This window comes from Astyanax mexicanus, chromosome 14 (assembly GCF_023375975.1).
Source record: "Astyanax mexicanus isolate ESR-SI-001 chromosome 14, AstMex3_surface, whole genome shotgun sequence".
Lineage (NCBI taxonomy): Eukaryota > Metazoa > Chordata > Actinopteri > Characiformes > Acestrorhamphidae > Astyanax > Astyanax mexicanus.
The window spans coordinates 33,293,524-33,307,313 of NC_064421.1; the positions used below are offsets into that span (position 1 = coordinate 33,293,524).

General features: G+C 39.6%; 1 protein-coding gene across 19 annotated transcripts in view; it reads left to right on the forward strand.

Moving 5' to 3' along the window:
* Positions 1-13,790, forward strand: part of birc6 (baculoviral IAP repeat containing 6) — a 231,106-nt gene that overhangs the window by 164,989 nt on the left and 52,327 nt on the right. For all 19 annotated transcript variants that reach the window (XM_022672703.2, XM_022672707.2, XM_022672695.2 and 16 more), the window contains exons 67-68: positions 7,742-7,958; positions 12,165-12,310. In XM_022672703.2, coding sequence (XP_022528424.2) covers positions 7,742-7,958; positions 12,165-12,310 — 363 coding nt within the window. The remainder of the gene's footprint in view (positions 1-7,741; positions 7,959-12,164; positions 12,311-13,790) is intronic.

Genomic DNA, 13,790 nt, shown 5'->3' on the forward strand with positions numbered 1-13,790 from the left:
GGTACGCTGCTGTTGTGTTTATATAATAATAATGATGATCAAATTAATGTAGGTATCCGCTTAATTCCTTATGTAAACACTAACATTTTTAATAATGGTAGGGTGTGTGTTCCTTATACAACTACAGAATTAGTTAAAGACTAAGTAGGTTTGGCTTATTAATAAAAATGCTGGAAATCAGGAATTCATAACTAACAATCAATAAAAAATCGACAGATTATGAATGAATGAATGAATGAATGAATAAATTACTAGCCACCATGCCCATAGAATTATTTGACTAGCCAAATAATCATTAGTTGCAGCCCTAATCAGGTTTGTCATAGGAAAAAAAAAAAACCTATCAGATTAAAATAAATTGTATTTTTTCACAATCAGAACAGTAGGCTCTAACAACAGGCTACAACACTGAACAGAAATCCAAACAGAAAATGAACCGAAATGAGCTGTCTTCTTACATGTGAATGTAACTGTTTTTGATAATTGTACCGACATAGTTAAATATCTAAATTTTAACAAATTTCTTTATTAAAAAGTGTGTCCTATATGAGCTATATTCCATTCCAACTCCAGGCTCATTAATATGGAGTTGCTTTTCTTCTGCAGCTCTTGGAGGCTGGTGTTTGAGTGTGTTGAAGTGCCTCAGTGGGAATTCCTGACTGTTCTGTCAAAGAGCATGTGTAATGTCAGTCAATGATGATAAATGAGAAGGCCTGGCTCACAGTCAGCGTTCCAGTTCATCCCAAAGGTATTGAGTGGGGTCGAGGTCATGGATCTGTTCAGATCTCTGGATGTTCTCAAATCCAAACTCCTCAAACCTTGTTGGCACAGATATAGTTGTAATTTCTAACTATTATCTAGTTCTACCATAGATAGCATTCACCAAACCCAGATTCATCTCCAAACTCCAGACCATCACTGATCATCAGTAAATTTTACATTTCATTTGTAAATCAAGGGATCATAGTCTGGAGGAAGAGTGGAGAGACACACAGTCCAAACTGCTTGAGGTCTAGTGTGAAGTTTCCACCAATCAGTGATGGTTTGAAGAGACATGTCATCTTCTGGTGTTTCCACTGCATTATATCAATTTTATGGAGATGCGGATTTCATTTTCCAGCAGGACTTGGCACAGTGTGCCCACACTGCCAAAAGCACCAATTGGTCTTATATAATATTCTTATTTTCTGAGACACTGATTTTTGGATTTTTATTAGCTGTAAGCCATAATCATCAACAATAAAATAAATACACTCTTAAAATAGATCACTCTGTGTGTAATACATCTATATAATATATGAATTTCATATTTTGAACTGAATTACTGAAATGAAGTAACTTTTCAATGATATTTTATTTTTTGAGATGCACTAGTATTTATTGTTTTGTCTTGTAATGCTTTATTTAATTTACGATAAATGTATCATACCTGCATTTGCAAAACAGGAGCCTTATGTCAACCATGTCTAGAAGCAGCATCAACTTCTTTGGGCTTGGAAGCTTCTGGGATGACTATGACTTATTATCCCAGATCTTGTTTTTTGGAGGACATGGAGATAGAGTATGATTTAGACCAAATATCTAAAAGACCGTCCAGTCTGTTATCAGCAACAAGTTTAAAACCAATGTCATGGTGTGGGGTTCTGAGACTGGGGTGGCTCACTCCAGCTTTACACTATGCATAACAAAAGGTGACCTTAATGAAAACCATCTTTCTGAGGCCTGACTTGAGCTGATGTTGCTTCTAGACTCAATATTTTTGCCGTATTACAATATTTTAATAATAGTGTTTACTTGTGATTGACCGGGGCAGCTCTAGCACACCAGACATTCCTTGACTGATTCGTGGTAAAAGGCCGCAGCCTGTTACATCGTCATTTTTGCAGCTGCTAAGCTCCTTTTGCTCTTCCTTGTAGATCAACTAGCAATATTTCCTGCACACCTTGCACATCCAGGTTTTCGTAAGCAATGTACAGTGTAATGCATTTGAATTGTTACAACTCAAAGAGGCTAATTCTAGAATTCTAGTCAATCAAAACACACGTTTTTATTTGGACCAGAATAGGCATTCACAGTATTGTGAATCAACTCATGAGCTCCTCCACAAACTTCTAAATGGGTATGAGGTGTCCCGCCGTCTGTCCCGCTCGTCCCCGTCCCATTCTGAAAGCTTTACTTAGCCTGGAACGGCCCTGGAGACGACGAGAAGGTCAGGCTGGACTCTTGCCCACGTCCCCGCGTCCTCGGTGCATGGGCTAGCACTGTTTATCATCCGCCCAATCGGACATGGTTCTGAATGTCTGATGAAAGAGGAAGAGAGAGGGAGCTGAGAGAGATGTGTATTTGTGCGCAGTAAATCAGTTAGCGTCTGAATGAAATGATGCTGAAGGAGAGATGGACTAGAACAGAAGGAGCGCGAGGAGAATGCACAAGCGGGCTGACATTGAGGGAGGAGGAGGAGGAACCGGAAGACCATTTCAACAAACTGAACAATAAGAGTGGATGCCTCTGGGTTGGGATTTTTAGACGTGTTACTGTTTTCATGTCCAGGTTATTGTAATTACTACTGTTCTATTTGTAGTTTGTAGTTGTACTGCGGTTAAATGGTTCTTCATTAAACTGAAAAGGGGTCAGCAATTAAGTTTGGCAGCGGGCCAGATATTTTCCAAGCCATTACATGGTGGGCCACAAAAAAAATTCTGTTTGGGAAAATGAAGTGTAATGGGATGGTGTGCTACAGACTAGTAGCTCTCCAGCCCCGAGGGTTGTTGAACCCAATTGCAGAACAGTTGATCTCAAAGCAGGTAAACCCATGTCGTCAGGGTCGCGCTCCAGTATACTTCCGCTGCCCCGGCTAGTGAATTGGGACACGGCCAGAAAAAAGCGCCCTTATATCCGTGAAGAACATTCCCTGTGGTACACACACACACACACACATACACCCGCACACACACACACGTACACACACACCACATTTGGCAAACACAAGCCATTCAGAAAGTGAGCAACCCACTTGAGCTAAACCAGTGCATCTTTTTATTCATTTTTTATCTCTCTCTCGCGCTCTCTCCCCCTTTACTCACTCACTTGCTTTCACACACTTTCTTTAATCAAATGCTCTCTCTCTCTTACTCTCTATCTCTCTCTCTCTCTCTCTCACTCACTCACTGTCTTTCAGTCTTAATTCAAATTCTCTCCCCAACTTGGGTGCTCTCACATATTCTCTGTCTCACGCTCTCTCTTACTGCCTATCTCTTTTCTTATTTCCTATCTCTCGCTCTATCTCTTATTAGGATTTTCTCATGTATGTGCTTTCTCACAGCCTTTCTTTCTCCTTTTTAGTTTTCTCTCTCTTTTTCTACAGGTCACTCTTTAGGTCACCTCTCACTCATTCTCTCACTCGCCTTCTCTGCACTCTTTTTCATTATCTGTCTTTCTCTTTCTTTCTGTACAACATGATCTGTACACGCTCTCTCTCTCTCTCTCTCGATACCTCATTCTCACACTCTTTCTAAATGTAACTCACTGTTGCACACTCTCTTTCCATCACTTTCACACTCTTAACTTTCTCGCTCTCCCATGTGTCACTCTCACACACTTCTACTCATTTACTCATCCGGTCACTCCTCTCGCACTCTTGCACTTGTTACACTTTTTGTCTGGTTCTCTCTCTGGTTCTCTCTTATCTGGCTCTTCCACTGTTTTTCTCATTTTTCTTTCAGTATTGCTGCTTTCTTTTTTCTGACTTCTTTCTTTCCTCTCTCTCAAACTTGTGCTCTCTTGCGCCTGCAGTCTTTTCTTTTTCTTTCCTTTGCTCACTCTCTTGCACCTGCTTTCTCATTTGTATTCTCTTGTTCTCTCTATTATTCTGTTAGATCTGCTGTCTTGCCTTCTGTCTTTTCTCTTGCACTCTCTTTTTGTCAAGTTTTCTTACTTTGCTTTCATCTTTTTCACTCTCAAACTGTCTGACTTCTGCCTGTTTCCCTCTCTTTATTTTCTTCTTTCTCTGCTCTCTTGCTTTCATCCATTTGTTCTTTCTTTCTTTTTCCTCTCACTGCCATTTCTTTTTCTTTAAGTCTCTCTTACTTTCCTTCTGTCTTCTCCTGAACGTTCTCTCTCTTTTGCTCAGTGCTCTCACTTTAAAGCAAGCTCTTTTTCACGCGCTCTCTCTTTCTCTTTCTCTCTCTCTCTTTTTCAGACCTGAACGTGTCACAAATGGATTACGGACGCCCCCCCACCCCCCTAAAGCACTTAAGCACACAAAGAGCCCTCACACATCACAGTCAAGCAGCTCTCTGTGCCAGCTCCCGTGGCAGTGTCCAGCAGAGAGACACAGAGAGAGAGAGATCTTAGGGGTTACTATGCTGTTGCTATGTGGTTGCTGGGGTGTTCCAGCTGATTTCTGTAATGATGCTAGCTGAGTGTTATTGTATCCCTGGTGTTTAATATGCTGTTGCTATGTGGTTGCTATGGTGTTTCAGCTCATTTCTGTAATGATGCTAGCTGAAAGTTAAGGTGTCCCAGGTGATTAATGTGCTATTGATACATGGTGGCTATGGTGTCTCTAGTGGTCTCTGTGCTGTTACTATGTGGTTGCTATGGTATCCCAGGGGGTTGATGTGCTTTTGATCTGTGATAAAAAAGTACTTGCCTTTGATGAACAGCACACCTTTATTGTCCCACAGCGTTCGGAGATCCTGATGTTTTAACGGTTTGTCCAAACACCCTTCAGACTGGGTGACACGGGGTATAATTTGCCCCGATAAATAGCTTTTTCCACCGTTATCCAGCTCAAAGTAGCTCCAAACCTTCTTGCTAGAATCCTGTTAAACTGTTAAATTTCTGGATCTCTGAATGCTGTGGGAGAATGGAGGTGTGCTGTTCATCAAAGGTAAGTACTTTTTTTTTCTGGTTTACTACACCAAAAGTCTATTTTACACTGGAGTTCTCCTTTAAAACATGGTGGCTATGATATTGCAGGTGGTTCCTGTGCGGTTGCTTTGTAGTAGCTATGGAATCGCAGGTGGTTTCTGTGGTCATTATGCTAGCTGAAAAAAAAATAAAAAACACCCGAAATATGAAACTGTACCGAAAGCAGACATCCTCATTGCTGAACAACTTGATTAGCATGTACCAAAATAAATGCTGTAATGCATTATTCATTTTAATAATCGTACAGTTATTCAAGTAAAAGTAAATTTATTAGTTTAAAGAAAGAAATAAAAGCATTTATTTGAGATTATATCATCCAGTTTTTTCCTTCTCCTGTGAAATTGCTATTTTGCACGACAAGGACGACATACTAGAAGCCACCAGACATGGCCAACAGATCATAAACACATCCCTATGAAAGGCTTTCTCTTTTCCTATTTTTTTCTTTTTTTTCAGCTTTTATTTCCTGTTGATTTTGTTTAGCATCATTTGAAAATGAGTGAAATACACTTATGTAAAATAAGCATATCTTTATGTTCCCAAAAGAGTATAAAAACTTACCATTAAAATGAAAGTCATTAGTGGTCATTACAAACTGTGTCCGTGGTTTCAAAACACAGAAATACATTTGTGCAATAAAACCGTCCATGACCTTGTTGTCTTGCTATTGGCCTATCTAAAGCCCTATCTGGATGGGATTAGTTTCTCAGGGGGTCCTGAGGTAATTAGACATCCTCTGAAAAAATTACAGGCCGAATTATTTACTGTTTTGGCTGAACTCTGTGGTCCTCCGCTAATTTAAGTCCTGTCCGGATCCACATCTCTGAGTTTTGTCACCTCGCGTTTAATAAAATAGCTATTCGTCCACTGCCATGCACCATTATTACACTTAGAGCACACGTTTCCACAGAGATCCAAGTAAACAACAGCGAGTGGAAATGGAGGAGCTACTGAACACGATGTCACGAGACCGAGAAAGCCAAAAAACTCACTCGTCTTGTTTTTTCAACTGCAGTCCGGATGCAATTATTTTTCACAGATGTCCCTTTGAGAAACTAATCCTGTCCGGATAGTTAAGGCTAGTCTTTTCAACGTTCACGATCTTGATATTATTGCTTGTTGATTGTTTCTGCTTTTTTGGAAATTGGATGATGTTTGAGACAGACAGATAGTGATCGGTTCTCCTCTTAAACACACATTAATGCTTGTTCTTGCTTCCTCTTTTCGTCCTGCTTTAGTGCTCAAACAGCCTGAAAAGAGAAGACTGTGACATAGTCTATCTCTGCTCTTCCATCTCTGGGATTAAGCGGAGGGAAGCCCTGTCTCTTCTGGTCCCAGTGCATGTGTTGGCCTGGCTCTTGGTAGTAATTCAGTCACATCGCGCTGGTCGTATCACACGAGCTGCCAAGTCTCATACATAATAGAGAAGAGAGAATTCATTATTGAGTGGGTAGAATGTAATGTGTGTGTAAATTGTCATGGTTGGCTCTGCTTTGATCTGAAATTGATCTTCAGAAGAAGACTGGTTTTGGTTCTGGTTCTGTTCTGGGTTTCAGCTGTGCTGGTGGGTTTTGTGGAGCTTAGCATACAGCAGGGGTGTCCAAACCATGGCCTGCTGGCCATTTGCGGCCTGTTTCCTTTTTTGAAGTGGCTCGTGAGGAATTTTAGAAATAAAATTGAAGTTGGCCCGCAGGTTTTTATAATGTGAGATTCAAAGTGTAAACGCTAGGTGTCAGAAAATGGGCCAAAGAGGCTAAAAGCGGCGAGAATGCGCAGTTGTAGCGCGAAAAACAGACCAAAGAGTCTATATGCGGCAAGAATGCACAGTTGTGGCGCAGAAAACGGGCCAAAGAGTCTAAAAGCGGCAAGATGGCTCAGTTGTGGCGCAGAAAACGGGCCAAAGAGTCTATATACAGCAAGAATGCGCAGTTGTGGCGCAGAAAATGGGCCAAAGAGGCTAAAAGTGGCGAGAATGCGCAGTTGTAGCGCGAAAAACAGACCAAAGAGTCTATATGCGGCAAGAATGCGCAGTTGTAGCGCAGAAAATGGGACAAAGAGTCTAAAAGCCACAAGAATTCGCAGTTGTGGCGCAGAAAACGCACCAAAGAGTCTTAACAACTCCAAAGAAATGAAAAAAGAAAATTTCAGGCATGTTGGGAACATGTTCAGAGGGAAGTGTGTGTGTTTAATTTGTCAGGAATCAGTTGCCTAATTAGGAGTATAATATTAAGAGACATTATAAAACGAAACATCAATTTGAAAATCTTAGTTTACACAACACTGTCAAAGATGGATAAAGATAGTAACTCAAGTAAAATGGTGTGTGAATGATAGTAATTAAGAAAAAAAGTATTATTATAAGTAGTATATTTCATTATTTGTTTTATTACAGAGTCTGTGGCCAGTGACTGCACATATATTTCTCCTTCTGGCCCCCAACAAAAAAAGTTTGGACACCCCTGGCATACAGCATACAGTATACAGTGGCTTGGTGTTTAGCATGTTCAGTGCCCAGCTCTGAGGTCTTGGGTTCAAGTCCCTATCTGGGTGGAGTTTTCATGTTCTCCTTGTGTCTGCATGGGTTTCCTCCCACAGTCCAAAAACATGGAGATCAGTCCTCCAGGTGGACGGTTGTTTCTGGTAGTTCGCTGTGTGCTATTGGCTGCTGCTTCTCACCGGTGTATGAATAAGTGCTGAGTGTAAATGGTCCTTGGGTTTCTAGAAAGTGTCTGTAGAAGTGTTCTCTTCATCTATATAAGCCTTATATTAAATTCTTTCTCTCTCTATTTGTTCTTTTTCTCTCTCTCAGTTTTGGACATGGCTCGCCATGTTCCTCTCTATCGTGCTCTGCTGGAGCTCCTGAGGGCCATCTCCACGTGCACGGGGCTGGTGCCGCTGCTGCTGCCGCTCTCAGGCGACGCCAGCGAAGAAGAGGAAGACGAGGAGCGCTCAGAGAGCCAGACCTCTGTCGGCATGCTGCTGGCCAAGATGAAGACTTGCGTGGACACCTACACCAACCGCCTCAGGTGAGTGTGCACCTGTTACTTATTCACATGCATGCAAGTGAGCATGCATGTGGTGCTTCAGACACAATGTAACAAAATTAATATCATGCCTCGGAACCCACAGTCCACAGTTAGTGCAGGCTAGAAAAAGTAAGTGAACCCTTTATAGGCAATTTTGGGACCTTTACCTTGCTCTATATTTTGCTACCTTAATGCACTGAGCCTAAATCCTCAATACTCACTCTTGCTACGTTCACATTACAAGCCACATTGCTCAAATCCGATTTTTTTCTCAGATCAGATTTGGTTCTCTTGACAGTTCACATTCACAAATGTAAGTGACCTGTATCTGTGTGTAATGTGAACGGATCTGTCCCTGAAACGCCTCACATGCATCATTAATACTAATGTATAAATGTTGCCTTCTTCACCAATAACAAAAAAAAAAAAAATCATATTTGAGAGAAGACTTGTAGCTTTATGAAGGTGAAATGAATCCATTAGCAGCATTAGCATATGTGAAGCATCTTTTGCTGGAGTGGAGAGACAACAAACAGCTGGTCTGAAGTACATGCTCAGGTCGAGGAGGTAAAAAAAGACCAGGTGGTTTGCTTTTGCTGTTTTTTGCAGCCATAGCTTCACAACTGCACCAAGAGATGTGTGGGTTCGAGAGAGAACCACATGACGGATTCTGATTTGACTGTTCACTTTCATGTCACATGTCCATAGGTAAGATATGTATCTGATTTAGGAACACATATGAACGTGACTCAAATCTGATTTTTTAAAAAAAATCAGATTCAGCACGTTCACACAGCCCCAAAAAAATCAGATTTGAGCCAGATTTGAGTCACTTCAGCCTGGTAATGTAAACATAGCTTCTGAATCGCTCACCTCAATACAGTCTGCAGTGTACAGAGCTCTTGTTCCAGTTTGAGTTTGTTGTTATTACAACTCCTACAAAGTGTTTATTGTAAAAATCTTAATTAAGATATGTTAAAATGTTAAAAAAAAACAGCTCTGGACAAAAAATAAGAGACCGCTTAAAAATTGAGTTTCTTTAATTTTACCAGATTAAAAAACTCTGGAATAAAATCAAGAGGAAGATGGATGATCACAAACCATCAAACCAAGCTGAACTGCTTGAAATTTTTGCACCAGGAGTAAAGGCATAAAGTTATTCAAAAGCAGTGTGTATGACTGGTGGAGGAGATCATGCCAAGATGCATGAAATCTGTGATTAAAAACCAGGGTTATTCTACGAAATATTGATTTCTGATGTCTTAAATCTTAATGAATATGAACAACTTGTTTTCTTTGCATTATTTGAGGTCTGAAAACTCATTTCTGCAAATAAATGCTCTAAATGATCATATTTTTATTTAGAATGTGGGAGAAATATTGTCCGTAGTTTATAGAGTAAAGCGACAGTCTTCATTTTACTCAAACATAAACCTATAAATAGCAAAATCAGAGAAACTGATTCAGAAACTGAATTGAACAGAACAGAAATTCACGCACAACGACGAGGTAACTCAAAATTTATTAGCCAAGAACTGTGAAAAGCGGTCAATTTGTAGCCACGCCCGCACCGATACGAGTCATGTTCACCCCGTCAACCTGAGCAAGCGCGACAGCTGAACACGAGAACCTGTCAGAAACCCTGCCCGCGTCTCCGCCGGCTTCCAGTCCCCACGACCTGCCTCCTAGAGCAAGGTGTTTAAGAGGAGTAAACATTGAATATTTCATGTCAAACACAAAAGCAGTTTCTTCTCCCTCGGGGAGGTAGAGAATTGGTTGGTAAAACACACACAGGCTGTAGTAATCCCCTCCATACTGTACACATCTCTCCGCATGCATCTTTCATAAAGCGCCAAGGAGAGAGAAAGAGCGAGAGAGACAGAACCAGAATAGAAAACAGAAAGAAGAAGGAGAAAGAGAAAAGGGCAGGAAAGTTGGAGGAGTCTGAGCCGCATTGTCCACAGGTGACGTTGGAGGAGCTAATTAAGACGGTCGTCTGGCTCAAGGGCGCAGACGGACGCAGGAACACTCGGACAGAAGCAAATTTAATCTCCCTTTCTCTTTCTGAGTTACTGCGCTGTCAGTGCTCACCTCCCAACCCAAAATGAAGTCAGCAGCACAGCGTTTATTACACGCTGGGGAGGGGATTAAAAAAGCGACTCCACTTTCACCTCGGAACAAATCATACGCTCCACGTGCACCAATTCCACGTTCTCCGGCTATATTTAGAGACATTGAGGTAGCCTCTTTTCGAGTCCTTTGGCTTGGTAGTTGTTTTCAAAAGACATTTCACCTTCAGACCTGTCATGATGTTCTTTATATTAGCCCATTAAGGTCTTTGCAAAGAATTAAAAGCAATGTATTTTTTTTATTTGGGAGAACTATAAAAACTATTAGTATTTTTAAAATTTTTTTTTAAAAGTTTTTGTTTTTTGAGTTATGGGCCATTCCACTAAATAGGAGCCATTTGCTTGTTGTAACACTTCCAAAATAAACTTATATATATCTTTTTTTAACTCTAAATCTCTTAATACATATATTGGTACCACTTTAAAATAAGACCACCCTTATAAAGGATTTATAAATGGTTTTTAACTTAGATTATTAATTATTATTGATTGAGTTGTAAATGCCTTAAAAACATTGATAAGCAGTTACAACACATCGATTGAAACGTGAACGTATTGGACGTACTGAGATAAAGTATTGTTATTGTTTGTATTGTTTTGTATTTATTTTTGTGTTCTTTTCTGTAAAATGTAAAATCCACCGGAGATCCTATGTAAACCTATGGAAACACACAGAGGTGTGCAGTCCAGGTCTAGGAAAAAGTAAAAATCCACCCCTGGGTTTTGTTGACTGAACGGTAGCAAGTTGGAACCAAATCCCAGGGTGGATTTTAACTATTGTAAACAGAACAGTTCTAAACATACATCTACCTATCTCAGGTGTACTACTGAATTAAAAGGCAAAGCATAGAACACTGATGTGTTTTTTGCACAAATAACACAGTAATGAACTGCCATGCTGTTCCAAGTGCTGTTAGTTTCTGTCTGAAGAGAATTCACAAGTTGAGGTAGACACAGTGCTTTTCCTGATCGACTCGTTTTCCTAAACATTTTCTTTGGAACACATAAATTGAAAAGGCAACGGTAATTGATTGTTTACTTTTCAGTCATTTAATTTATAGTAAATAGTTAAACATAATTATAAATATATTTATATGACAGGTTTAATGCTGATTGATGGAAAACGCAAAGTGAAATCAGTATCTAGAAAGATAAAAGAGGTTTGCCAGTATAAATGAGTGTGGAATCACTATTTTGCTAAATTCTGCTCACTGTTGCCATTTCTGTTTATGTGTTATATATTTATGAACTGCTTATTATCGGGGTTTAAAGTATTTGCAACATAATTAATAAACAATAATAAACATTTATAAACCTTTTATAAACCCTTTATAAAGGTAGTCTTATTTTAAAGTGGTACCTATATATTTAACTGTTCAAAACATGTACTGGTCAATCTCAGGCAGCTTCACTTAATTTTTTACGAGGTTTCTAATCCAAAAATGGTTACAAAACTCAGCATGGTTAAAAAAGCAAGTCCACTCATTTCTTTGATTTTCTCTCGAGAAAGAGAGAATACAAAAAAATTGTTGACTACAAGTTCAAATAATTGATATTTATGACAAAAAAATCACTCCTGTCGATGGCACTCATTCCTGTTACTGGAATTCACTCCTGTTACTGGCACTCATTTAATCATTTATTTTAGAGAGTAGGGACAGGTAATAAATGCAATTTTTCCAGTTTTCTAACTAGTTTTTATTAATGTTTTTAACTAAATATTTTAGACACACAGATCTGACTGATTTGAGCCAGCTGTAAAGTTAGGTTGCTATGGGGGATGTTGTGTTTAATGGGTTGGCCTAGGCCACTTAGTTCCATTTATAGGGAATCTTAATGAATCTTAACTCAGTTTAAAGTACTTTTTTTAGTACCACAGGGACTAGATAAGATATGGTTGTGCATTTGCACATCTGTGTTAGCAATGAGCGGAACATAAAGTAACTGAATACATTCATTAAAACGTGTCTATAAGCAATTGGAGATGTGTGTTGGTGTAACAGACAGAGATATATATGTAAAAGGATTTAGTCTCACGTGAAGAATAATCTTTTATCCTCTCTCTGTCCATCAAAAGGTCGAAGAAAGACAAGAGTAAAGGCGTGATGAAGACAGAGCCGTCCGACCCGGAGCCCGAAGGCCTGACTCTGCTTGTGCCGGACATTCAGAAGACGGCTGAGATTGTGTACGCCGCCACCACCAGCCTCCGACAGGCCAACCATGGTGAGACATACCTAAATCACGTATTCAGATAAAGTATTGATATTGTTTGTATTGTTTTGTATTCTTTTCTGTAAAACGCAAAATCCACTGGAGATCCTATGTAAACCTATGTAAACACACAGAGGTGGGCAGTCCAGGTCTAGTAAAAAGTAAAAATCCACTCTGGGGTTTTGTTGACTGAACCGCAGCAAAGCCACCCAGGCAGTTGGAACCAAATTCCGGGGTAGATTTTATCTATTGTAAACAGAACTATTCTAAACATACACCTACCTATCTCAATTGTACTTTGCTGGTGGTGTTCCATAGACAAATTCTAACCAGTTGTTCCTTAGCTCTGAATTAAAAGGCAAAGCATATAACACTGATGTGTTATTTGCACAAATAACACGGGAATTAACTGCCATTCTGTTCCTAGCGCTGTTAGCTCCTGTCTGAAGAGAATTCACAAGTTGATGTAGACACTCATTTTTCTGAACATTTTCTTTCACTAACTACTGTAGACAATGAAGATTTTCATTTGCAGTATCATCTACAACTCAGAGAGACCTACTGTATTTTACAAAGAACAAGAAAGTAGATTTTAACAGAAGGACGTGGATGTTTGAATGTAAATGAAAAATGCAGTTATATTTATATAAGTGGTGTTAAAATACTAGTATATGCTTGTATGTTTGAGGGGAGATAAAGCCAACGTGGGGTGCTGGAATAAAAAATGCATGACAAATTGAATGGAGGAAACTTTATTTTACTTTACTGTAAGGATTTCTCAATTAGAACTTAATTTCCTGAGTATAAAATAGCGTTTTCACACCTGTAGTTGGTTTCTATGCTCCGGATCAGTTGGTGCATTTCTTCATCTGTTTGGTTTGGTTTGGCTTCACACAGGCATAAATCTAAACGTGCCAAAATGCGCACCAGTAAACCACATGAGCACGTTTTCTCCTCTGATTGGTCGGTGCTTTCTGGTGCGGGAGCGAGAAAGTAAATATAGCGAGAAGATTCTGTGTTCCAGCGCTTATATCTGCACAGTATGAAAAATTGCCTTCGTGCTTACAAACACAGTGTTTTCAACACAGATGTATTAAACAGAGTGGCATGGATACGAGCAGTTAACGCTGCACATACTGTCCACAGTGTAAACAGCATGGAGCAGCGGCAGAGACAATGTTAGCAGTATATTATCTGGGGAATATATCAGATTAAAATGCACCTTATGAGCAGTTTAGCTCCGTTAAAATTAAGTATATTTGATAGCTGGGTCCAATCGAGATCAGATCACATTCTTACCACAAGGGGGTGGGGCAGGGGAGAGGTTGGGGTCAAACTTGGTGACGTAATTAATTGTGTTAAACAAATAATAAAGCATTACTGATTTAAAATTGGTCACATGGTTTAACGCTTTAGCGAGTTTGAATTCAAAACTGATTCCAGTGTTTCTAATTCCACTGATTGTTTTTGAAGTAATGGCTGCAGACTGAAT